Source organism: Podarcis tiliguerta (genome assembly GCF_965153285.1).
Source record: "Podarcis tiliguerta genome assembly, chromosome: 6".
NCBI lineage: Eukaryota > Metazoa > Chordata > Lepidosauria > Squamata > Lacertidae > Podarcis > Podarcis tiliguerta.
This window is the reverse complement of record NC_139539.1, coordinates 32854238-32880749: the sequence shown is the minus strand read 5'-3', so window position 1 is coordinate 32880749 and position 26512 is coordinate 32854238. Positions and strand designations below refer to the sequence as shown.

The 26512-nt window shown below is 44.8% G+C and overlaps 1 protein-coding gene across 3 annotated transcripts; it reads right to left on the bottom strand.

Annotated features, from left to right (window-relative positions):
- Positions 1 to 736: 736 nt before the first annotated feature.
- LAD1 (ladinin 1) lies at positions 737 to 25462 on the bottom strand. 3 transcript variants are annotated; one of them, XR_014512811.1, is made up of 11 exons: positions 24903 to 25462; positions 11644 to 11787; positions 10129 to 10702; positions 9137 to 9283; positions 8631 to 8674; positions 7201 to 7273; positions 4783 to 4917; positions 3892 to 3981; positions 3255 to 3348; positions 1500 to 2094; positions 737 to 1117 (listed from the first exon to the last, which is right to left on the bottom strand). XR_014512811.1 is itself a non-coding variant. In XM_083447188.1 (10 exons), the coding sequence occupies exons 1-9, from the start codon at positions 24938 to 24940 to the stop codon at positions 3283 to 3285; spliced, it is 1311 nt and encodes a 436-aa protein (XP_083303314.1). In that variant the 5' UTR covers positions 24941 to 25177; the 3' UTR covers positions 737 to 2094; positions 3255 to 3282. The 3 variants fall into 3 exon arrangements, 2 of the variants coding, with proteins under 2 accessions (XP_083303314.1, XP_083303313.1); XM_083447188.1 differs by having other exon boundaries at positions 737 to 2094; positions 24903 to 25177; XM_083447187.1 differs by having other exon boundaries at positions 737 to 2094; positions 9137 to 9279; positions 10122 to 10702; positions 24903 to 25174.
- Positions 25463 to 26512: the final 1050 nt, after the last annotated feature.

Here is a 26512-nt window from a genome sequence, read left to right as displayed (position 1 = left end):
TATAAAGGTACTCAATAGCTGCACACAGAAGAAAGTACGTACATTTGCATCCCCAAACTTTGTTCTATTAGCAGTATGTGAGTTTTCCAAGATCTTGGACTGATACAACAATTTCCTCTGCACTAAGAACTACAGGGTAGGATGTAGGCCCAGAGTAGGCTTAGAGTGGTTTAAAAACAGGCTTAGAAAATAGATTGACGTGGGTAGTCTGTCAAGGCTATTAGGGCTCATACACACTTCCATCTGTGCCACAATTTCTAGGCACAAGTCTGGGCAGGTTTTTTTCTTTGCCCCACTGCTTTCCTCAGGAAAACATCCTGTTTGCCGCTGAATCAGAACAAGTGTCAATCGGTTTTCTGTGGATTGATGTTTGCTCCAATTCAGTGGTCAACAGTGGGTTTTCCTGGGGAACGTGGTGAAACAGGGACCCTTCCCTAAAAGGCACAGACCTGTGCCCACAAGTCATAGATCTGTGCTTTAAAACTGTGGCAGAAACAGAAGCATGGATTTAGCTATGGTAGCTAAGTAGAAGCTTTGTTTTTAGAAACAGTATAGATCTGAATGCACTAGATTCTGGGGGTACAGAAGTGGGGAGGCGCTATTGCCTTTGGTTCCAGTTTGTGGCTGTCTTAGAGACATCTGGAGAGCCACTGCTGGAAACAGGCAAAATGGATCTTCAGGCCAGCTCAGTTCTTCACAACCAAGAATCAATTTAAGAAGAGCCAAAGACAAGAAGTACTGGAACCAAAGTGAAATTTATTATGAAATATAGCAAGAGCCAAAATCACCAGTGAATCTAGAGTTAGGTGTTCATAAGTCAAATATACTAAAAAAAACCAAAACAAAACTTTCTGCTCAAACTGGTTTGATTTTTAAGTCAATGGCATAAACTGTTATGGGCAGGGTTCACACAAGAACCTATGGCCCCGATCCAGCTAAAATTTGCCATGACTTAGGCTCCAGTCCTAAGCATACCTACCTAGGAGTAAATCCCATCAAAATCAGTGGAGCTTCCTTCTAAGTAGCAATGCACAAGATTTCAGCCTAAGTCCAAATGGAAACATTGAGCCTTGAGATACAACAGATTTGTTCCATTGGTTTTAAGAACATACCCATACTGCATGATAACACATACATCCTTTGATATTTTGTCAGGATGACTTTTTAGCAATTCTTTGCACAGGGTTGGCAGGGCTGCTGTAGCAAGAAGCCCCCCCACACACACACACACATTTTGAGGCATCCTGCACCCTTCTGCCACCACACACAGGTAGCCCATCTCCCTATCTCAGATACCAGAAATCTCCATTGAGGACAGCCCTGACCAGTTGCAGTTTTCTCATAAAATCTCTGCCTTCGAATCAGCCTCTTTCATCCCAATGACGTCATCACCACTGGCTACCAGTCATGATGGCTATATGTTACCTCCAGTGTCAGAGGCAGAATGTCTCTGAATGCCAGTTGCTAGGGAATACAAGTAGGAGGCAGCTATTGGGCACATTTCCTGCTCATGGGCTTCCAAAAGGCTTCCGATTGGCCAGTGTGAGAACAGAATGATGGGCCAGACAGGCTTTCAGTCTAATCCAGCAGAGCTCCTCTTATGTTCTTAAGATCCAGCCATGTGGTGGCGTAACTGGTGGCAAGTAGATATACTAACTTTATGCAGTCACTGCAGGGTACATGAGTTACATGGTGAACCCTATTGTTATGGCAGATACAAAACTGAAGGAAAATCCAGTGAATGGGCCACATGTATTTCATACCTTCAAGGTTGCTAGTAGAACTTAAGGCTTTGCTATTTGGGGGCTAGAAGATACAGGAGTGGAAAGGAACAGAAGTGGATCGTGGGTAATATAGTTTCCATGTCATAATCGCCATCTTTCCCATCCACCAATTAGAAGCATTTTTTAAGTCACCAAGAAACCCCATCCATGAAAAGGCACCATAGGCAGCTTGACTGATAGATACTCTTTGGCAGGCAAATGGCCTTGTGGAACAGTCTGAAACCAAGGAATGCAGGGTAATTTCAAGTGGTCCAGGCCCTTGATTTAAATGGAGATAATGTTGTCCCCAGAGCAGCTTGTACAGTGACACCTGCAAGATAAAAGGAAGCATTAGGTTAGTGCAGAGCTTGCTGCAAGGGAGAAAGAAGGGTGAACTGGACTCTAAATCCAAGCCTTGGGCACCAGTTTGTATATATCTTACAATATTAGCATGTAGACTTCTTCAGTAAATATCCAGGGGGGAAATACAATTTCATTAAATACACCCTCCAAATTATTATTAATTAAATGTATATCTCAGCTCCAAGGAGCTAGGTAGACCACATGGCTCCCCCAGTATTCTATCTTCACAAGAATACTGTAAGGTTGGTTAGGTTGTAAGACAGTGGTAAGTCAAAGGTCATCCAGTGAGCTTCATGGGTGAGGTGGGATTTGAATCTGGGTTTCCCAGGTCCTAATCTGACATTCTAACCACTACATATTGTGCAAATTTTAACTCATTTGGGCCACCTATCACCAAAGATCACAACAACACATTTCTGGTCTCTCTCTTTGGGGTTACAAATTTGCAGTGTTATAACTCTGAGAAACCCATGTTCTGATCCATTGGCCTGATGCTCTTTCAGCTCATCCTATTCCATGCCTGTTTGGGACCTTTAACATTATGGCCCCAGTTTTAACCTTCCAAATGGGCAAAGTGGTCTTTGTAGTGGATCCATATACAATCACTTCAAAAAGCATCCAGACTAAATCTTACTCTTGCTATTTCCATTATCAGCAAGATGGCAGTAGCACACTGAGGATGAGGGGGATTTTGTGCTGGTGCACCTGGAAGCAGTGGGTTGTATTCAATAACTTTTACTCAGAACAGACCCACTGAAGTGAATGAATCTAAGTTAGTCATGGCCATTCATTTAAATGGGTTCACTCTGAGTAAAAGTTAGTTGAATACAGCCCTAAGGGCAGCATTCCACCAAACAGCATTCCATCTGCAAGTGCAAGGACAATTAGCTGCACATCTAGGATCTGGCATAGATGTGGAGAGGGTTCAAGGGTATGCAGGGGGAGGGAGGAAAATTCCATTGTGCAAGAAGAAATGATTGTGTTAGTGGATCTATTGAGCTTGCTACTTGCATTATCATTTGCCCACATGATGAAGTCTACCCAGTTCAACTGAATTCGCTTTGCAATCAAAGTGGTTTTGATACCCATTAGGATCAGATGAAGTCATTTTGTGTCCTCAGGACTGACCTCCGTTTGCCCTTGCACTGGTTTTCCTTCAGGAATTATTAGGCCATTTCTCCAACTGACTCCACTCCGCACTGTTCTCAATTTTCTGAATGTCCTGCAGGAAGACAAGTCACAGGCTCTTCAAAGAACTCCCCACAGAGACATGTGGCTACCTAAGATTTGGTGGGCTAAGCTAGATACAGAGTTTGGAAAGGGAGAGTAGCTCCAAGCAGATGCACATGGTTCCAGAAAAAAATGGACCCACCACGCATGCCTTTTCCTGTTTAGATGCACTTCTAACATTACTCCTGTTTCCAGGAGTAGATTCATGGTCATTGTGCTGTTTCTAGAGTGATGTGATTATGGCAGCCCTTTGAACAACTTTCCATCTCCTGTAGCAAATAACAAAATGCACACGAGAGCAGGGTTTGGACTGGAATGGCACAAGAAACTAAGGAAAGGGCCTAAGGAAGCAGCCCTTGACAATCCCAAAAGTGAAACTAAAGAAGGCAACTCAAGTTCCTGAACCAAATAAGCACTAAGAGGGTCCCCCCTCCCTTGCTTATAGGTTGGTGGCTGTAGCTGAGCAGGACTGTACACAAGCAATTTGCCTCTTCTCGACTGTTAAACCCAAGTGTGTTCATGAGACAGATCATGCCTTGGTTCCTTCATCCTTGCTGGGCTCCTGAGTTCGACTGATCCAGAGATTGATGCGAGATGTGACGCCTCCAGGGATCTTCAAACTCTCCTAAATAACAAAAGAATAGATACTGCAGAACTGCAGAGTGGGGGTAAACAAGTCACTTATCACTGCCTTTCCTATGTTGGAGCATCCTCACTGTGACAGGAAGAGCAGACAAGAGTTTCCAGCATGGGCAAGCAAAGCAAAAACAGAATGTGGCCCTGCTACAGAGGTGAATGGTACAGAGACTTGCATGGCATATCCCAGGGTATGGTCTGAAAGCACATGAGGCCACATCTTGCAAATGCTAAGCAGGTCTGGGTCATGTTGCACCCAGATGGGAGACTGTCTAAGAACCATGTCTATCCTGCCTTGGATTCCATGGCAGAAAAAAAGGCAGGAGAAATCTGAGAAAATGAATGAATGAATGAATGAATGAATGAATGAATGAAGATGGGGCCCTAATTAATTAGGATCATAGGGAAATAGGCAGCTGCCTTATACTTAGTCAAATCACAGGTCCTTCTACAGGTCGGATCGCAGGATTGTCTACACTGACTGGCAACTTTCATCATGGCTACATTCACATCATGCATTTAAAACAGTCTTAGTTGACTTTAGGAGGATCCTGGAACTGCAGTTTTTCAAGGGTCTCCTAACAAGCCTCAGCTCCCTAAACAGACTACAGTTCCCACTGGATTCTTTAGGAGAAGCCATGACTCAAAGTGATATAACAGTGCTTTGAAGGTATGGTGCAGATGTGGCTGTGGGCATGGTGGTGCCATCTTCCTCCTGTTAAACACTCCCCATCACCTTTTTCTGGGTATCCCTTTTAGCTTTATGATCCTGACTGCACTTAGACCTTACCTTCCGCACAGGGGTGGTCGTCTCAGCCCGGATGGGGACAGTTGCTTCAAAGATGCTGCGCTTGCTGGCCACACCCTCTGAAGGTGGATGGAAGTTTCTCCGAGTAGATGGAGGTAATTTAATTGACCCTGCTCTCTAGGATCAAGAAGAAAGGCAGGAAAAATGAGAAGTTCAAATTTCAAGAAAGAACCTCTTCTTCTACTTAATCAATGCCTGGCAGAGAAGCATCTTTCTCTCTTTCACTGGCTATTCTTTTGCTCCCCCCCCCCAAAAAAAAAGTTTGGTTTGGTTTGGTTTGTATTAACTTTATTCATGATCCTCTCTTCCTCAGGGACACATTTTGGATACCTGTGTGATTATCCCTTATTACTTGGCCTTTTGATTCAGATGTAAATCAAGCCAAAGCTTCTTGAATGTCCATACCAGAGTCCCTCTCACATCATTCAAGAGCTTAGTAATTACTTACGCCCATGACCCATCCAGAGGATGGGCACATAGTACAAAGAAGTCATAGGCCAGGGTGCCTAAGCCACAGCCCATGGGCCATATGGGTTTCTGGTGGCCTTCCACGTCCCCCAACAACTTGGCTATTGTACTGTATTTTTCTCAGCATCTGGATTCTCCTTCATTGGAGATTTTTAAACAGAGGTTGGATGGCCATCTGCCATGGATGCTTTAGCTGAGATTCCGCATTGAAGAGGGTTGGACTAGATCAGCCTTTCTCAATCTGTGGGTCCCCAGATGTTGTTGAACTACAACTTCCATCACCCCTAGCTAGCAAGGCCAGAGCTCAGGGATGATGGGAGTTGTAGTCCAACAACATCTGGGGACCCACAGGTTGAGAACCACTGGACTAGATAGTTTGCCTATCCATGCCTGAGTGCTAAGGCCCGGGGCTGGATCCGGCCCAATCGCCTTCTAAATCCGGCCCATGGACGGTCTGGGATCAGCGTGTTTCTACATGAGTAGAATGTGTGCTTGTATTTAAAATGCACCTCTGGGTTGTGGGGCATAGGAATACGTTCTCCCCCCCCCCCTTCAAAATATAGTCCAGCCCCTCACAAGGTCTGAGGGACAGTGGACCGGCCCCCTGCTGAAAAAGTTTGCTCTCAGGGTCCCTTCCAACTGCTGAGCAGCAGATGGTGCTGTTGAGCACTCCAGAACACTCATTAGTGATGGTCAGGGCTGGCCCAAGACATTTTATCACCTTCCTACCTGCCATGCAAGCTGACTAGGACATTTTCCATGCTTGTACTGTAGAAAGCACTCACCAGCAATAATGAGAATGATTTTTACACCTCTGCAGTACTGAGCATCTGGTAGAAATATTAATAAAGAGGAATATTTCCACATTTGAACAGCACCAGTCACTCACTAGCACACCCCCAACCAGCATGGCAAATGGTCAGGGATGACAAGGCACTGAAGAGCCAGTGTTGCGTCGTGGTTAGAGTGTTGTACTAGGGCCTGAGAGACCAGAATCCAAACCCCTACTCAGCCATGGAGCACACGGGATGACCTTGAGCCAGCCTCTTTCTCTCCCCCCAACCACCCGTTTCCCATGCTGCCTCCTTCCTTTGCAGCCAAGGAGTCTCTCCCCCTTCACTCAACCTGTCCTTGGTCCCTTCATAGATTTTTCCTTTTTCGGGGAACTTCTGTGAGTGCAGCACATTGTGCTCATCATTGAATGTACTTCCAAGATGTGCAAGCGGGATGTATTTATTGAGGCAGATTAAATAAAGAATTTGTGAGCTGGCTAAATTGACATACAAATTACAGGACAAGGACAACTGTGACTTTAAGGAAGAATGGGAGCTTTTAACAAATTATCTAAAAAGACAGCAAAATGAACCGGACTCCTTGGCAGGTTTCAAATAAACATACACAGATTTATTGGTTGATAACAGGGTAGATAGATAATATAAGGATATGTATAATTTCATAACATGCACCGAGAATAATATGTGCTGAGAAATCAGAGAGAGGAGCTGAGGGAAGTCTCTGGGGGGGCGGAAGGGAGCGAAGGGGGGGGAGTGGAAAAAATAATGAATATGATATGTGTTGATAATTTGTTATATTGAAATTATTAATAAAAATATTTTTAAAAAAAAGATTAAATAATGAATTTGTGAATAAAGAAATCATAAGGAGTAAGAAAACAGTAAGCGATGATGGTGGAAATTAATAAGGAATGTGAGAGTGAAAGCGGGGCAGGGCATATTTATTGAGTCAAAATCAATCATTAATTATTTAATGGGAAATTTATAAAGAAGAGGTGATAAGAGGCTCTTTTATAACTTTGGTCACAGCCACATTGACATGTTGCCCCCAGAGGCCTTGAGGCAATGCAGCCCATGGCCTGAAAATACTTAGCCTCCCTTGCCATAGGTCATGATCACGGCTTGTTCCAATATTTACCTGCACAGCAGAAGTATATTTCTCCAGCTTCTCCTCCAGCTTAGCAGTGCTTGCTGGGAGCCTCATGCTGGCACTAGTGGAAAAGAGCAAATAACACAGGGTATGAACAAAAACCTTCCAAGATCCTGTAAGGAACAGTGATATTTCATTCCCTAAGTGAAAGGTCACTGGAGCCTAATAAGTTGGGATCAATGCTCTGGAGTCCATTGTAAAGCTAAAATTAAATTTAATGCAAATTTGAAATGTCTGAAAACTAAGTCTTGAACATTTTTTTATTTGAAATGTAAGTTGGGAAGAAAAAAAATAAATTGGCCATTTATTAAAAAAAATATGAGGGCAATAAATTAACACTCCCTAAATTAATACCACTGCATCTCCCCCCCCCATCTTAAATTCCAAAACACAGCCTCCATAGCTAGCACATTACCTACTGCTCATACTAAAAACAAAATCTTTTCAAAAGCTCCCTTATTCTAGAAAGCAGAAACAACTATTTTTGCCCTTCCCGGCTCCTGTTTTTAAATATCCAGTTGGAATTAGAAATAGCAATGTACCTTAAACATTTTCATACTGTGAATTCTAACCACTGCTGATCAGAATCAAAGATTTCATTCACATCAAGACCATGTCTGGGATACAACTGTTTTTACAGTGAGAAATGCAGCTTTTAAAAATAGATCTTCCTGCACTTAGCAGTGGATTTATGCAACTGAAAGAATGTGCAGCAAAGAATTCGCTTGGTAGGTCCACAAATCAAGAAGCCACAGAAGGGTGAGATATTTGTATCTCCTCCAACATACAAAAATATGACAAGCTTTCTGCTACCAATGGAATTTGATGACTCACTCATCTCTCTTTAAAAAATAAAAATGCTGCAATATTTATTTTAATTCTTTTCTTTTTACTTTGACTTTTTTATAGCAAGAAACACTTATGGATACAGGAGGTGCAATGACTTTGTACTCAAGGATTTGAGCTGTGTACACACTGTGAATGGTCTTTAAGTAAGTTATATTCAGAGTAGACCTCAAAATGAGTGAACATGACTAAGTCGAGTCCATTGCTTTCAATGGGTCTACTCTGTGTACAGCTTAGTTGAATACCACCCCAGATATTTATAGCACATGACCTCCCCAAAGGCTCATGGGAACTGTAGCTTACCCACCACAGTTACAATACCCAGCACCCTTAACAAACTACGGCTCCCAATATTTTTTTGAGGAAATCATGTGCTTTAAATTTGCTCCAGGTGAATCGTGTGCATGCAGCCTTTTACAGCTAGAAAAGCATTCTACTCTCCAGCCCCCCGGTCTAATGTTTTCTAAGCAGAACTCAAACAAATTCAATAAATATTTCAAAGGTCCACAAGAAAGAAATCTAACAAAAGCTCGCAAGCTCGCAAGAAATAGCTGAGTCTGATACCCACTTACCTTCTGCTTAATGTATCATCTTGTTTCTCTTTCCTGGGGACAACCTAGAGACACAAGAATTGGTGGTGAGAAATGGTGGTCTTTGCCACAAGGGAAGAAATTGAACTGCTAGACTAAACCTGTCAAGAAGATACCCTTCCAACGTGGATGGTTAAGGCTGGGCATGATAAACCAAGCAGGCCGACTCTGGGCAATTGAATTAGCCAAGGAGCATAGGGAGTGAGCTGCCATATATCCCCTGCTGTCCCTTCTGTAGCCCAAACTTTTTTCAAGGAGGGCCAGATTTGATTGATGAAGTAAACATGTGTGAGGGCCGACCAAAGTTGCTGAGCTTTTTTTAGGATTTTACCCCAGGACATATACTGCCACGGGGGCCAGATTAAATTGACCAGTGGACTTTGGACATGCCTGGTATATAGAGTCCCAGTTATCTGAATAATGCACAAAGTGGTCTCTTGTCCTTTTCAAAGGAGGGGTATTTTCCTGTCTTGATCATGAACGCTTACCCGGAATGAGATTGTCCTTGGGCTGACTCGTTTGAATGAACTACTGTAGGTAATCAGAGGTTGAGACGTTAGTAAGGGAGCCTCAGATCCATCTTGAGCAGAGGGAGAGATTACAGCTTCTTCTATTTTGAGCCTACTTCTTTCTGCCTGGAAAACAAATGTGAGTCAAGAAACCATCGGGTGGATTGAGAGAAAAGTCTGGGCTGATACGATAATGGCAGGGAGACTTCTCTGAAGTGGCCCCTCAATTATGGAATTCATTTAGGAGTGAGATCCATCCTTCCATTTTCATAACAAGCCTTGAAGACTTATCGGTTGAATGTGGCATTTGGGAGCTGGTGAAATAGATGTTTCTGTGCTTGATGGTGTTTGCTGGGCTACTGGGAAGCAGTTTATGCTGGCTTTTAAGACAGGTTTGGGGGAAGCTGATGCTAAATTTTAAAATAGCTTTAATGTTTTATTTTATATTGATATTTTAAAGTTAATCAGTGTTTTGGGAGGCATTTTTTTGGCCTGAATGTTGGTCTACACATTTATGTGTATATATGAACAAATAAAATAATGTGATATAGACTTTATTTATAGCACAGATGAACAACCTGAAGTCCCATCCTCAATTTACCTAGCCCACAACAGCTGATGATGTCCCATTCTTCCACTCCATCAGAGTTCCTTCCTTTCAGTTTATTTACTCCTTATTTTTCATAGAATCATCGAGTTGGAAGGGACCCTGAGGATCATCTAGTCCAACCCCCTGCAATGCAAGAATACGCAGCCATCCCATACGATAATCAAACCTGAAGCCTGGTGTTACCAGCACTGTGCTCTCACCAACTGGCTTCTCAATCCCTGTGCTGAATTAAGCTGACAACTGTGGAGACTCCAGTTCACTCTACCTCTGACTTGCGCTGATACCCAATGAACATCTACTGCCTTTCCCTTCCAGCCCTTTGGCTTCCATTTCCTCCCTCTAAAATTCCAAGACTGAGTACCTGTGGCCCAGAGGCAGCTTCTGTGAAGCTCCTGACCCTGGGGTTAATCTTCACCTCAAGCCGGCTGATGCTCCTACGCTCCCAAGAAGCTCGCAGAGGCTGCTGTGTGGCCACCTCATTCTGGACTGCGGCCGGTCGCTGAGACTTGTGCTCCTTCAGTGCCTTCTGCTCCTCACTGAAGACTGAATCCTCATCCACTTTGAGGTCCTTCTTGGGGTCCTGATCTAAGTTTTCCTGTTTCTCTGAGCTTCTCACCTTCTTTTCCTCACTCAGGTTTCGATGGTTTTCTTTGTCAGGCTCCTTTTGCTGAGCCAGGCTTTCACATTTTTCCACCGTGGGTTCCTTCTTCTCCTGGGGTGGTTCTGAAGAAGACTTAGCTTTCTTTTCAGCAGCTTCCTCTTTCCATTTCCTGGCAGGCACTGTCTCCTTTTTCTCCTGTTTCACATTATTGAACATCTCCACTCTCCTCCTTACTCTGTCATCTGGCTTATTTATTACCTCTTCCAGTGTCCTCTCCTTTGCCGGCTTTGAGTTCTCCTGCCTGGAGGGCTTTACTTCCAAGGAGCCCCGGAACCTACAATGAAAAAAGAGAAAGGAAGCTCTCAAAAGTTCCCTTTAGAGCACAGGAGCTGACATGGGTGCCCAATGGGGACCGCAAGACTTCCCTGATCCTGTTCTTCCTCACCTTCCCCAAACCCAAACTAAAGCAAACCAAAAGATTTCACCAGACTTGGAAATCAGTGGAATTTGGTTCAGGCCCTACAGTCAGAAGTTGTTTCAACCTCTGCATAACCATGCAGAGTCATATACAAGGTGTGACCTGAAAGTTCGGTGAATGGTCACAGAAATCGGACAGCGAGAAATATTAGAACACACAATCGGCATTGGAAAGCTACAAAATGCTCACAGTTGTGTATGGAGATGAAGCTGTATCTCGAAAGACAGTGGTTTAAGCATTTCCGTGAAGGGCGGCAAACCATTGAAGACAACCCTCAGTCTGGCAGACTGTTGAAGAGCAGAACAGCGGCAAATGTCAACAGAGTTATTGAGTTATTGATGCGGAATTGGCGTTTGTCCGTCCAAAGGATGACAAAAGAATTGCATATTCCGTGTGAAATCATTACTGAGGTTACTGAGTTGTCCCACCCTCCATAGTCTGCCGATCTGGCCCCACTGGATTTATTTCTTTTTCCAAAACTGAAATCCGCACTGAAAGGGCACAGATTTCCCGACATTTCACGCATCCAAGCTGCTGTGACGGGGGAACTGAGAGCAGTATGAAAAGAGGACTTCTCCAGAAGTTTCCAACAGTTCTATGAACGTTGTCAATGGTGCATTTTATCAAAGGGGACCTACTCTGAAGGCCTGTAAGGCATGTATGTTCAAATATTTCTCGCTGTCCGGTTTCTGTGACCATTCACCAGACTTTCTGTTCACACCTTGTCCCTTGCAGTACCAAGCAACAAGCTCCAGAGCCTTGAGAGCTCTGTTTTTCCCTTCCCAGCAAACATATACCTATTTGGTGTTCGGCTGATCGCATTCTGCACTGTGTTGGGGGTCTCCTCCTTCACTTCGGTGGTGGAGCTCAGCTGCCTGTGCCTCCGCCTGCGCTCCCTCTCCTGCTCTTCCTCATCCTCAGTACTCCATTGTTGGGCCAGGCTGGAAGGGAAAGGAGGGAGGAGAGAGAAACAAGCATTATTCAGCTGCTGCTGATTCAGAAATCCTTGCACTGATGGAATGAGCTAGATGGATAATGCCCATAGTCTCCAGAGCTACTGTAGCTGTGTGTACAGAGAAGAGCTTTCTTGGCTATGGCATCACAGTTCGGCAATGTCCTCCTTGGAGAGGACCACCTGGCTCATCCTAGGCCTTCTCTTAAGACTAAGTTTTGTAGTGCAGCATTTGACCAATGGCACTCTGACAGTTGTGCTCAGTGTCTTCTAATTGTTTTATTTTTTTGAGATGGCCTTTTACCCTTAAAGGCAGTTTTAAATACAGTATATATTAAATATATGTAGCTAAGGACAATAATTATATATATAAACCTCTCTTTTCTTACTCAAGATTGGTTTTAAAAATTTCACATGACACACACAAACACACATGAAACATGGTTGTCTTTGCTGTACCACATACTTTATATGTATTCTGAGATGGTGTGGTTACATGGAGACAGGACCCAGACCTACTATGAGGCAGAGTGAGGCAGCTGCCTCAGGCGGCAAATTCTGAGGAGTGGAAAGGGGCTAGAACGGTGTGACAAGGGGGTGGAGGGAAAGGAAAAAATTGTATGGGAAATTTAAAAATTGGAAGAAGATAATATAAGGTATGTAAAAATCCTGAACTCAAATAAATAAATAAATACCATATTTTTTGTCCCATAGGACGCTCCGTCCCATAGGACGCACCTAGTTTTTTGGGGGGGAAATAAAGGAAAAAGCAGGTCGGGGAAACCGAACCAGGTCGAGGAACAGCGGGATGGCGGCGCTGCGCCTCCCTGCTGTCCCCCGAGCTTGTGGGGCTGGCCGATGTCTGCCCAGCGCACGGGGCGCTCTGCTTCAGGCGCCCTGCCCACCGGGTCGCAGGCTGCTATCCGCAGCGTGGGGAGCCCTGCGGGGAACTCCTGGAGGGCTCCCCACACTGCGGATGTCTGTCCGGCACGCGGGGCGCTCTGCTTCAGGGCGCCCCTCGCGCCGGGCGGCAGGCTGCTATCCACAGCGTGGGGAGCCCTGCAGTGCTGCCTAGGCTGCGGATGTGTTCCCGAAGCGCCAGGCGCTCTGCTTTCAGGGCGCCTGACGCTCCGGGAAGCAGGCTGCTATCCGCAGCCTAGACATCCCTGCGGGACCTCCCACAGGGCTGCCTAGGCTGCGGATGTCTTCCTGAAGCCTGGAGAGTGAGAGGGGTCAGTGCGTACCGACCCCTCTCGCTCTCCAAGCTTCAGCAAAATCCTGCATTCGCCCCATAGGACGCACCCAGATTTCCCCTTCATTTGGGGGGGGGAGTGCGTCCTATAGGGCGAAAAATACGGTAAACAAATAAATAAATAATCAAAACTGGGGGGGGGGAGGGAATCAATAGAAAAGTTGTTTTCAGAGAAGTGGTTTTATGTAGTAGTGTAACAATACATGACAATGATTAGCTGCAGAAATCCTACCCTGCTTTCTTCTCCAAATCAATTAAACAAACATGTCACCCTCCCACTCATCATTTTTAGAGAGTCTCATATTGGAACTGGGAGTTTATCAACATTTGGCAGAACCTTCTTCACTGTATTTATTTTTGTCTATTAAAATTTTATTTTGTCTGGAAAAAAAGAAAAAAGAAAGGTGTGCCAAGTGGTCTGCCCTGCATTCCCTAAAATAGCTTGCTGCCCTAGCAGTGAGGCAACCTGAGGCAACCCACCTTGGGCAGCATGCTCCAAGGGGCAGGAGATCCTAATCCAGCCTTGTCAACAGAATGCCCCCTTTTCACCAAGACTCTCTGCAAAAACGGGGTGTTCCTACAGAGCTGCTGTGTTGCTGCTGGTCTCCTTCCATCCTGCTGGGATGTGGGCACAGATCAGGGGACCGGGGGGGGGGGGAATGCATCAGTGAACATTTCTTGCTCTCCTTCTTTGTGCCTTAGCACACAACTGGGTGCGGGTGGGAAACCAGCTCCAGGGAAACTGTGATATGATGTGGCACCAGATTTCTCATGTCTACATTATATCTCCAGAGTTCCACATCTCCTGGGCACAGCTCTGTTCTCCAGACAGCTGTGGAGAGGCAGATGCATCAGAACAGGTTGCGTACAGGCTTTCATGAGCACAGATTTCTGTTCGGAAGCACCCAAGATTTCAACTTGCTTTGGTGGGCATTGCTGAAACTCCTGCGACTGAAAAGGCTCCAGCCATCGACTGTGGCACTGGCGTGCCCAGCCCCCTGGCATTCAAGAAAGCTGCCACTCCTGCTATCACAGGATGCTGGTTAATCATTATTGTGCCATGGATTCCACTGCATTTTTTTTACTTTCAATAAAAAGTTATGCTGTGTTGTTTTCCACTCTTGTGAGAGGGCCATGCAAATGGGGAAGTGGGGAATAAGCAGGGGGAGGGGGGATGGGACAAAGAGGAAAGAAAAAGAAGTGTGTTTAAACCTTTGCACTGAATTTTTAAAATCCTGTTGGAGCAGCAAGCTGCCTGCCTGCAGCCAGTAATGAAACCAGAAATGGCAGCAATCTGCTTGGAGTACACATCAACTTCTGTTCCATTCATGACTCATAGACCCTTCCCTTCTGTTCTTAGATCATAACAAGAGAGCCCCACCCTCTTCTACAATCTGAGTTTTTCTCTCTCTTTTTTTAAGGAAGAATAAGAAGAGGAGGAGGAAGAAGTGAATTAACTGTGTGCAGTCGTACCTTAGTTGTCAAACTTCATCCATTCCGGGAGTCCCTTCGATTCCCAGAAGCGTTCAAAAACCAAGGCGCAGCTTCCAACTGGCTGCAGGAGCTTCCCGCACTCAATCAGAAGCTGTAGAGCCGCATCAGATGTTCGGCTTCCAAAAAACATTCGAAAACAGGAACACTCACTTCCGGGTTTTCGACATTTGGGAGCCAAAGTGTTCAGCAACTAAGCAGTTCGACAACCAAGGTACAACTGTACTGTTCCTTTAAGCTAAGTGTTGCTGGACTGCTTCTAGCATCATCCCTGGTCATGCTGGGGTGGCCTTAGGAGAGTCATAGACCATACTTTCTGGAGGCACCTGCCTTAAGCACAGTCCAGCACTCAGTCAGAAATCCTGCCATAGGCCCATGTATGAAAGCTTTGCCAGATCGCTGTATGCAGTAAATGTTTTATGTTACCAACACCTGCATCGATTCTGAATGAGGAATACATGCTGAAACAGATAGCGCATTAGTACTACATCCATTCCATACACTGACAGTCCAGCAACAGCTTCTGCTCACGTGGAGCAGGATTGATCATCCTGCACTGAAGCATTCCTGTTGGGACCATGGGGGAACCCAGCCAGAGGAGGGGTTTTGTCTGCAGTCTGCTCTGCTGCAGTTCTGCCATAGGCAAGCCTGAAAGTTGGCTGGCAGACACATTCCACTATAACAATGCGGTTCATCAGCATCCTCCATCAAAGGCTTCTGAGCCCCATCCACAAGAATGACAACATGGGAAAACGTTGTTCTTTTGCAATGAAAATGAAGCCAACTTCAGGTGTTTAGCCCGGAGATGTGAAGGCAAAGGTGTGTAGAGAGATGGGGTGCACACATCCGCCACACCCTCAGCTTTATTGACATGCCCCCTCCACTCTCAAACTTCATAAGGTCAGAAGGTAGTTTGCAATAAATATTATTATTATTATTATTATTATTATTATTATTATTATTATTAGCTTTTTTCTTCTGCCATGACAAGACGGCTGCGGTGTCTTCTCCACTAGGATGAGATCTATTTCATAATTTGTAAGCCATTGTTTCTATGTTCCCATCCACACTTGCAAATCAGCATGCATATTTTTTGTGTCCTCTTCTACAAGTATGCTTTTCTGCCCAGCCACTCTGCCTGGCAAGGCAACATGGCACAGCTTGGACAAGGCCAGACTGGCTTGGAGGGCTGCAAACTCATGCTGCTTCTGGGCCACCACCAACAGTCACCTAGGGCTGCACATCACAGAGGGCAGCAGCAGACTTCTCTTCTCCACAAGGTATAATGGCTGAAATAACAAAAACTGTGCACACTATGATACCTGCACTGGCTTTCAATCACTGCGGACTGGGCACCCACCTCGCACCCTCCCTACAACATGGCAACCAAGGGTTGTTGTGTTTTTTTTTAATGAATAAATGTTTCACCTTCAAAAGAGAGAGAGAGAGAAGGTGGTTTGCAAGCATGTTTCCCTGAAAGAGCTTGCAAGCTTCCTCGCCATCAGGAAATTTAGCTTATCTGGGCTCATTAGGAGACTTGTCAGGTTCATCAGGTAACAACAGCAAGAAAACTGTTCAAAACTTGGTGCTAAACACACTAAGGTCAGTGATTGGGGTTGGGGGGAGAGATGCCCAGTGAGGTTGGGAGCAGAGCTGATCCATGTACTCCTGTCCTTTTGCATATTTTTGCCCTCACATGTCCAAACTCAGCTGCCAAAGAGCAATTTTGTTTCATGTTCACCACAGGCACACTTTGGGAAAGTGAAAATGTTCCATAAAACCTCACTTTTTATCAAATCCAGCAGAGGTTTTCCTATTTCTCTTTGCACAACTGCCTGGTGATTAGGAAATCCTTGCTAATGATTTTAAAAACATTGCAAAACCACTCCACAAGTGTTTTTGCAGCATATTCACTCTCCAGAGGTTTATATCTGTATATCTGACCATGACCTCAGCAACGCACAAGTCTTTGCAACTTCAGTCCCAATCCGCCAATAATAATTCATTTCAATGAGGTTTGTGCAGGACAGGTTCCTAGCAGATTCTGATCTTGCTGCCTTAATATTCAAGTCAATTGCTCACTAAGAGAACGATTCACAGCTCTCCCGATATTATTACAAATCGTACAGGTATTTGTTTACCAAGGAAAAGAAGTATTGGAATGAAACTATGAGAATGTCTAGCCCATATTGCTGCCAAGGCAAATTTGCCAAATTAAACTGCATATGGGGAATCTGTAATATCGTAAACAAACAGTTACATCATTATGAGTTAATATATCATAATCCTGTGTGGTCCAAAGATCAAAGACTTATTAAGCCTTGGTCTCACTTGTGGCCTCAGGCAAATATTCACCTCACATCCTTAATTCCCAGCCTACAGGTCTGCAGAAGTGCTGCTGTGAAGATGCAGTGGATAGTGATGGAACATTTGGGGCAGACGTGGGGGAGAAACAGATTAAAAGCAAATGAAATGGGAGAAAGCCCCATGGTGCTAGTACTTCCACTTGTAGGGCTCATTAGCTGAATCCTTCCTCCTAGAATTCCCATTTTTGTCCCAAGGGGAACTACAGCTTGAGACAAATGACTTGGCCAAGGTAGAGTGACAGTCTGGCAAGAGTAGAATCTTAAATCAAATTCAGTTCCCTACTTCATGACACTAACTCTCACTTAGGTAGGACTTTGGGGGAGAAATCCTTGGCCCCACTCAGCAGGAATGACAGTGGCAGTGGTGTGAATGGGGTAGAGAGGGGCTCACCACATTTTAAAATAGGTGAAGTAGTAGACATTACCATCGAAAGAGAAGGGACCCTGTAAAACCTTTCATTCCAGAGCCTAGAATAGGGATAACCAATATGAAGTATTCCAGTTGCTGCTGGACTACAACTCCCATAATTCCTTGCCATTGTACATACTGGCTTGGGTTGATGGGAGTCCAACAAATATGTGGAGAGCACCACATTGGCTACCCCTAGTCTCAAATCACCTAACCAACCACATCACTGACTCTCAGCACAAGCTCCTGCCAATATCTGAATGAAACCCACTCACATATCGAAATATACTTGGAGTCCTGCAGTTATTTCATGCTCTTTATCGCAGCTTGTAAAACAGTGATTGAATTTCCCCCCAAACCTCAGGCCTGTATATACATTATTTGCACAATGAGTCCCATCTGATTGGCTAATTCTGCTTCCCTGCTGGAGCCTGATTGGTCTTTTCCTGCAGGCCAATGAGTTGTTGCATTCTACAATCCTACCAGCCTAATAGGCTGATTAACTTCCTCCTGGAGCCAGATTGGTCTTCTCCTGCAAGCCAATCAGTTGTTGCATTCTAGGATCCCACCTGCCTGTTGTTCTAGGATCCAAGCTTAGTACATAACACATATAAATCATACATATGTACAATCTCAGCTCAGTCAGAACTCTGCAGTAGTACAGCTGACACATGTATAGAGGTTCTTCTCAGACCTTCAGATGAACAGGCATATTTTGGAATGGGGCAGACACCATACCTATTTCCTGCATGACAGAATTCAAGGAATGTCTAAAAATGTTTTACCTTTCGAAAACATAAATTAAAACTCTGCATTATATTGAGCAGGAAAATATGTGTTAAGGGACATGGGAAACCCCTAGATTTATATTAAGCATTTGACTGGTTCACAGATGTGTTTGCTAATAAATCAGAAGATGTAACCAATGCTGGACAGGAAACTCATAATTGGCTGTGTGAGTTTGAGCAATTGGAATTGCTCAAGAGCTGAAGAGGCTTTCCTGTAGAAAATGTGTTTGCAGCAATTGTCAAAACAAGATACCAAAAGAAAGCAAGATGCAACAGGAAATCAGGCACATATTAACCACTCCAGGAACAAGACTTAGTCTTCCAAAGTATCATTCCTCCTTCCTGTTTTGAAGCCAGACAATGCACGGCTCTTCCTTTCCTTTATCACAAATATAAAAGGAAGGAAGCTGAGAAGACACTGCTCCCGCCTCCCCCCACCCGCTTACATACAGACCACCTAGTGCCCAAGGTGTCCTTTATATACAACAGCAGCAGGATTTGAGATTTCTCCTGTCTTCCCTCAAACTCCCTGTCTTTCAAGTTGCTCTTGTTGCGATTACTGCGCATGTCCCACCGAAGCTACTTTTGTGCTCAGGTTCCATCATTGCCAATTTTGTCATTTTTCTTTTGTCAGTTCAAGTTTGAGGTAACGCAATCTTCTGGAATCCCCGGTTTTCATTTTATAGGAATTCAGCCAGGATCATTACATAGACACTTATTTGACATCTGAACAGCACACGCCAAAAGAGTTGCATACACATGTAGCTGCCCTCCTTAAACACCCATCATCTTGACAGCACTTAAATTCCCCTTCTCCATTTTTTCTTTGTGAGCTATAACCTGTTCTCCTCCTACCTACCCCCTTTGCCCTTGTTATGTTTGCATTATTCAAAACAAAACTAACACTTAAACAACACAAATAATTTTGATCACTGCACGGGAAAATTTATTTCTATTCCTGCATTGCAAGGAGTTGGACTAGGAAGGCCCTCAGGGTACCTTACAACTCTATAATTCTATGATTTATTTAATACATTTATATCCCACCATTCCTCCAAGGAGCTCAAGGGGGCATACATGGTTCTCCCCTCTCCCCAGATATCTTAACAACAACCCTGTGAGGTAGGTTAGGCTGAGAGGCAGTGACTGGCCCAAGGTCACCTGTGAGCTTCATGGCTGAATGGGGACTAGGACCCCGGCCTCCCAGGTCTTAGTCAACACACTGCTTCTCTTTCTGTGTTATTTCTATCCCATCCTCAGCTCATGTCGTTGTTAGCATCTAGTCTACTCACTTGGGCAATATACACGGGGTTCTAACTCATCCCACCCATCAGGTTGCCCTGCCCTATGTGTAGATAATACAAACGTTGTGATTACATGTGAAACTCCCAAAAGATGGGGGTAGTCTAGGTCATCACTTAATTGAAATTCCGCCAGGCTTGACGTTACATCACTCCTTGGCATCTCACCAGCAACAAGAAACAAGAAGGTGTGGAACTCTGGGGAAGCTAGAATTTTGGGGCAGACAGATGAGCAGATAACATCCTTAAGATTGTCACATGAATCCCGACTCTTAATTTAGGTTGTCGTATTGTGCCATAATCAGAGATGCGATGGATGAATAGCAAGGACATGACAAATGCTCTCACTTCCATCAGACTAGAATTAGGGAGAAATCATCACTCCCTCCAACTCACTTCATCATGCATAGGTATGCTCAAGACCTGTGATTATCACCTGTAAACTTAGTGTGCACAAAGACTTAAAGGGGGGGATTTTGAATATATTTTAATATCACTGGGCAGAATTCAGTCAAAATTAAACACTGAAAGTCCATCCACTTCAATGACAAAGTGCCCAAATCCTTGCCATTGAACAGAACTAGAAACTTCAGGTGTATTCTGCCAGTTCTTATTAAATTCCCACTGTGCTCCACAGGCTTCAGGTTCCTTTTGCTGAAGCCAGGAGAGCAAGAGAGCAGAGAGGGAGAGCTGCGCAGGGCCCCTTCAGCCAAGCGGGAGGAGAAATGGAAGGGGTGCTGAGCAGAGAGGGGGGTAATTTTTTTTTCTTGTTCTCTCCCTCTAAAACAAGGTGCGTCCTATGGCCCAGTGCGTCCTATGGTCCGGTGCGTCCTATAGAGCGAAAATTACGGTAACTCTAACCGACTACAACTCTCATCAGCCCTGATGATTAGTCATGCTGGCTAGGGCTGATGGGACTTGGAATCCAGCAACATGTCCAGGCTCCAGGCAGGACAAGACTGAACTAAACTAGAGATTTTCAAATGGTTGAATTTTGCACACGTAAGAGCCACACAATTTAAATTATATAATCCATACAAAACCAATTTCTCAGTTAGAGGAAATGAACTTTTGGGATGCAGCTGTATTCTTTGATGCTCATAAACCACATGCCTGTGAGAGGAAAAGTCACAAACACAGGAACAAGTATCAAAGCTTCAGATTCAGAGGAAATGTCCTGTTCACAAGTTATGCATTTGCTCCAACATTTCTGTCTTAAGTGAAACATCCACCAAATGGGAATCCCGCCTCCTTTGTAGTCTCTGAGGAATGGCCAGCTCATTACTTTCTGGTGGGTCTATGGCAGGCATAGGCAAACTTGGCCCTCCAGATGTTTTGGGACTACAACTCCCATCATCCCTAGTTAACAGGACCAGTGGTCAGGGATGATGGGAGTTGTAGTCCCAAAACATCTGGAGGGCCGAGATTGCCTATGCCTGGTCTATGGAGACCATGTAAATTTGGCTGTTTGGGAATCTTATGTACAGTTTGTGCCAACACATATCAATTTATACTTGACCTCTTCCCACCCTTTTAATAAAAAGCCAAATGTGTGAACAACTGCAGGCTACCTCTTTCTCACCAAGGCTACTGTATCCTAAAAATTTCTCCCTACCATTCAGAAGCACCCTGGCTCCATGCTAGAAACCAGAGCTAAGGGTTGCACATCAGTGCCAGCCTCAGGGATCTGCCGGAGTCACGTGATTATCAAGTAGTTGCTACAATACACTCAGACCTCCAAGATGAGGATAACTCTGTAGCAGGTACAATGTCCTCCAGGACTTCATATCTCTAGGCTTTCTCTCCACCACCAGTATATATAGACACATCTCTGTGAGGTGCAAATGCCATATTCCTAAGATATCAGAGCAAAACAGGTTCTACTGTATTCATAATCTGGTATCGTACATAAGATCCCACACCAAATATATCATGTGGTTGTTTTCACATCCTTCCTTAAGTTTCCTTCTCTACCTGCAGCACTTCTGGAATGAGGATTATAACACAGGAAGAGTGGGAAATACACCATGCAAACTGGTTGGGGAGATCCGTGATCCATGCGGCTATGACAGCATCATCCATTTTCATGACACACCAATGAATGCATTCTCAATAGGGCTGGGAAACATTAATCACTCTAATTATTGGGAGAATAACAATGACTTCCTTAACTACTAATTTAAAAACATGGATTTTTAATTAGATCTTAACCATAGGTGTTCCGTTTAGACAAGGGCGTTCAGTTCCGCTGACATTGTCGTGGACAATTTGTATCTGGGATGAGCAATCATTGTCAAGTGCCAAAAAAATATTATAGAGCAGGTGGAAGACTCTGAAATTTTCTTGTCTTGCAGTATTTATGAACCTGAAGCACCAGCAAGTTGGTAGCAGCAGCAGGGGAGGGCTATTGCCTTAATGCTCGGTTTGGAGGCATCTTAGAGGCATCTGGCTTGATGTTCTGGGAAAAAGGATGTTAGACCAGATCAGAGATAGCCAACATGGTGCTTTCCAGATGCTATCGTATATCATATCATATAATTGCAGAGTTGGAAGGGACCAGGAGCGTCATCTAGTCCAACCCCCCTGCAATGTAGGAATCTCCTGCCCAACATGGGTCTCAAACTTGTGATCATGAGATTAATAGTCTCATGCTCTGGTGACCATTGGACCACAGCTCCCTTCATTCCTGACCATGCTGGTTGACTGGGACTGATGGGAGCTGGAGTCCAGCAACCTTTGGATGGCACCACATTAGCTAGTCTTGGACAAGTTGGACCTTTGGTCTGATTCAGAGGGCTCTTGTGGCAGTCCCCAAAAGAAAGGCTGGAGGTTCAAAACGGGACCATGGTCTAATCATGGCCCAACTCTAGCCCATATCAGTTTGCCTGTCTATATGTATTTGTAATATTTCTGTGCCACCTTTTGGGGCAAAGCCCTTCCAAGACTAAAAGCCAGTTCAGAGATGGAGCCAAATGTGTGTGTGATAGCAAAATGATTTTCCAAAGAGTGCAGGAAGCCTTGTAGTTGGGAATGGATGAATCTGTCAATTTCAGTTTCTTTTCATTTCGCATTTTCCCAACTTTACACACAGTTCTCCAATTTCCACATCAGTTTGTGAAGTCCTCATAAAAACTCAACAGCATCTTAGCGTGAATTTCTCCTGATATACACATTTTTGTATGCAGTTTTGCCGAATAAACTCACTTTTGCAAAGCAACTTTACCTAAAATAAAGCATTTTTTTTACACTTTCAAGAATATTTGCACTTTTATACATACTTTACCCTACTAATTTTTGTACACATTACTTGGCCAGAAAACTACATTGCAAAATTCAGAGATGTGTGAATTTTGAAAGATCACTATGTTCAGTTCACACATTGTTTTGGAAAGTGAAAATTAGGTAAGCTCGTTTTTAATTACAAACTGAAGCAAATTTCTCCCCCTTGTAGTTTTCAGTTGGGGGAAATCATTAACCTTCCCCAAATAATCTCCAGCTGCCACTGAACTATTATGATCAATTGACCAGTTAGATCAGGTTGCCAACTGACTTAAAAACTTGCAATCAATGGGCCTGCAGCTTTCAAAAACAGCTTTGTTTGTTTGGTTTGGTTGTACTTTTCTCTGAGGGTGGTTCTTGGGAGTTCCTCTGCCCCAGTGCAAAAGCCAACGAAGCCAATTGCTGGACTTAGCCCAGGAATCAAATCTTACTTTGATTATTGGCTCACTAGGCGTGTGCTGCAAGGTACTTTCCTTGGGAACTAGATCTGCTCGTTTGATCATCACCACAGAGAAAAGGCAAAAGCTCAGCTCAAATGTGATGTGTTGCCTGAATGATCCACAATGTGATGTTTGCCAAAGGACTGCCCATGATGCCACATTATATTTTATTGGAGTAGAGCAGGGGAGGGGAGGGTCTTCACTCAAACTTCCAGCTTGGCAGTTAAACGCTGAAGACAAGAGACAGGAAGAAATTCCCTTGTGGTCCTGCCTTAAGTGGCCCTGGGCAGGTTGCTATCCCATAGTCTCAGCTGTAAAATGGGAGAAAGAGTGGAGCTGGCCCATATTATTTTGCCACCCCAAAGAACAGCATTAATAAATCTAAGAGGTTCATCCTCTGCATTGCAAGTAATGCTTGGACATACCGGTTGGGTTGCATCCTGCTTCCTTTGGCCAACTTGTGATGAAAGTTGAATTGTGACCCTGAATAATGTGTCATGGCTTGGAATGGCTGTGCAGCTCTACATTAAATCTGGTTCTGGTTCACACAACTATGATTATCACTTGACCACTCTAATATGAAATCATGGGGTGAATGTGTGAATGAACTATTCCGGCTATTAGACAGAACCACTATAGTGCATCAAATCAATACAATTGTGGTTTTTTAGTGGAGTCAGTTCACACATTCAAGCAACCACTGAGGACTGGGGTGACATATGCATGCTCGCTACTGATAGCTGCAACATCAAGTTCAGAGATATAACACCACAGATACAGCTTTCATACTCTCCTCATTTCAAACTGGCACACTCACCCAAACAATGTAACATTAGTCCATTCATTGTATGAGTTTTAGGCAATCAACCATTTAAATCTCTATACTATAGCATGTGATGGAAGGGCGGTGAAAAGTTCTAAAGGGAGAAAGGCACACTTTCATAGAATCATAGAACTGTAGAGTTGGAAGGGACCCTGAGGATATCTAGTCCAACCCAATATGCAGGTATCCCTTATCAGGGTCGAACCTGCAACCTTGGCATTATCAGCACCATGCTCTAACCAGCTGAGCTATTCTGTCTTTCTCAGCAGGCATCAATCTAGAAAGGGTAACCTCACTTTCTCACGCACAGGAGAGAATATTTGGTTAAAATGCTACTCGCTATCTGGAGGATAATTATTATTATTATTATTATTAATAATAATAATAATAGTCATCATCATCATAATCTTGCAGGGAACATATTTTTAGTCAACCAACATGTTTAAAATCCCTTCACCTAATGGTTGGATTCTAAGCGATTAACCAACTCCGAATGTGCAACCCCGCTTCCACCCTAACCCAACTTCGCCGTGGAGTCAGTTCCCACAATCCGTGGCCAATCCAGCAATCGCCTGTAGCGAAACCACCCAGCCCTGTGCGCTCGGGCAGAGATGCGAGTCCGCCTCAAGAAGCATAAGTTTCCACCCCACACTGGCCTCCGGCGAAGAGAAAATGTGAAGCTCCGTTTGTATATTAAAGGGGCTACTAATCAACTAATTCTAACCTGCGCCAAGGGACCATCCGCCTCTAAGGACATCCATGCGCAAGTTTTGCTCTCTTCCCTTACAGTCCAGAGGATTTCCCCGCTGCCCTCTCCCTGGCAGGATCCCAAAGAAACTCTGCCTGCCCCCTGCCCCTCCTCCTCCTCCTCTCTGGCTGTCCAAGACCCCTCCTTCCTTCCTTCCTTCCTTCCCAACCCGGGGGGATTCCGGCTCAGGGAGAAAGCAGCACCCACCTGGAAAGCGCAGACCAGTTCTTTCTACCGAAAGCCATGCTGATCTCCTCCGCTGGGCTTGGCCAGTGGCGGTGGCTGCTCGCTTCTTATTCTTTCCAAGGCGCTTGCAAAACTTCCCGGGGCATCAAGGCAGGAGCGAGATCCTCGGGGAAGAAGAGCACCCCGGTTCTCACGAGGCGGAGAGTCCCGCTGCGCTCGCCCGTCCCCTTCCTGCCTCCTCCGCGCTGCGCTGCGCTGCGCACCTTTCCCCTGCGGTGCCACCCGTCGACTGCCGGGCCGCCTGCATCACATGGTGCTGTTATCTACCTTGACAGGCTGGGAGCTGTAATTTGTCTATTAGCAGCACCTTGCAAAAGGCACCCTGCGAGGGTGGGACGTGACCCAGCCTGCGCACAAAGGCAGCCATTCTTTGGTTGCCCGGGCTGGGGAAGAGTTTGAATTCAGCTCCACGCTAGGGCCAAGGCGCCCTGGGTTTTCGGGGGCAACTCCCTGCTCAGAACCAGTTTTTCCTGCCTCTCCGACTCAGCCTCCGGTTTCTCCACGGCTGTGCAGGCAGAGGAGGTGGAAAAGGGAGAGAGAGAGAGGGTGGAGAAAAACACTCCATCAAGTCATCCGTGTCCCACTGAATCAGAGGATCAGAGGCACCCAGATGCTTAGAGGGCCAACTTGCAACTTGGTCACTTTCATGGCCATAGCGGGGGGAGGGACGGGGCCAGCTCCCCCTCCCTAAATCAATTCAAATCCATACAAATCTGAAGTTTTGCCCCCCTAACAAAAGCCTGCCCCCCCAAAAAAAAATCGTGGTTACACCCATGGTCACCATGTCAATTTTTTATTTTTTTTAAAGAGAGAAGCGGACTTTCCCAAGGCTTGTTTCCAAAAGAAGCCCCTGTCTATGAGACCTAATGCTGGTGGCAAATGGGTGGTGATCATTTTGTTTTTGAACCACCATTGCGATTGCCTGTGATTTGCTGGGCTGTGGCAGGTTCCCAAGGAGTGAGTCACAGGGCCCATGAAGGAGATGGAGTTGTGCTCTATGCAGCCTTGTGAAGTTAGGAGGCTGGATGAGGCGGGTGCCTCCCTGTACAACACCCACCGACACCTGAGCCCCTTATCCAAGACAGGTGCAGCAAGGTGCGCTGATCTGAAGCTGCTTGCGGAACAAGTTCGAGAGCAAAGTAAATAGCACAGATCTGAAACTCATTTCAGTCGAAAGATGACATCGTTTGGGATTATCTTTAAAAGCACAGACTTCTAATCCTCTTTGGCCTAACCCTGACGGCATTCGTGCATGCAGAGTCGCCATCATTTCTAAATGCATCATTAAATGAGGGCTTGCATGTGGGAAACTGTTATCCCGGGTTTTCTGGACAGACAGATCCCTCATTTCAAATGTCCTCTTACTAGAATTTTTTTCGCCCTCTGACTAAAGGGAACAGTTTTGCTGTCCTAACCATTATTTATGTTTGTGTCATAATAACATGTAGCCACAGATGGGCAGGGAGAAGGGATACTTATTTTGTTTTATTATATAGTAAAGTTTTATTTATTTTAAAATGTACTGTGGCTTTACATTACATAAATGATCTCAAAGCAGTTTGCCAGATCAA

What these genes read in the sequence shown, in the direction of transcription:
- LAD1 (XM_083447187.1), bottom strand. Translation starts at nt 24,940, where the DNA reads ATGGCTTTCGGTAGAAAGAACTGGTCTGCGCTTTCCAG. An exon ending in CTCTGGGCCACAGGTACTCA is followed by an intron (nt 9,280 to 10,121) that starts GTCTTGGAATTT and finishes TTTTCCAGGCAG; the next exon opens with AAAGAAGTAGGCTCAAAATA. An exon ending in GCAAGGATGAAGGAACCAAG is followed by an intron (nt 3,349 to 3,891) that starts GCATGATCTGTC and finishes GTCTTCCTGCAG; the next exon opens with GACATTCAGAAAATTGAGAA.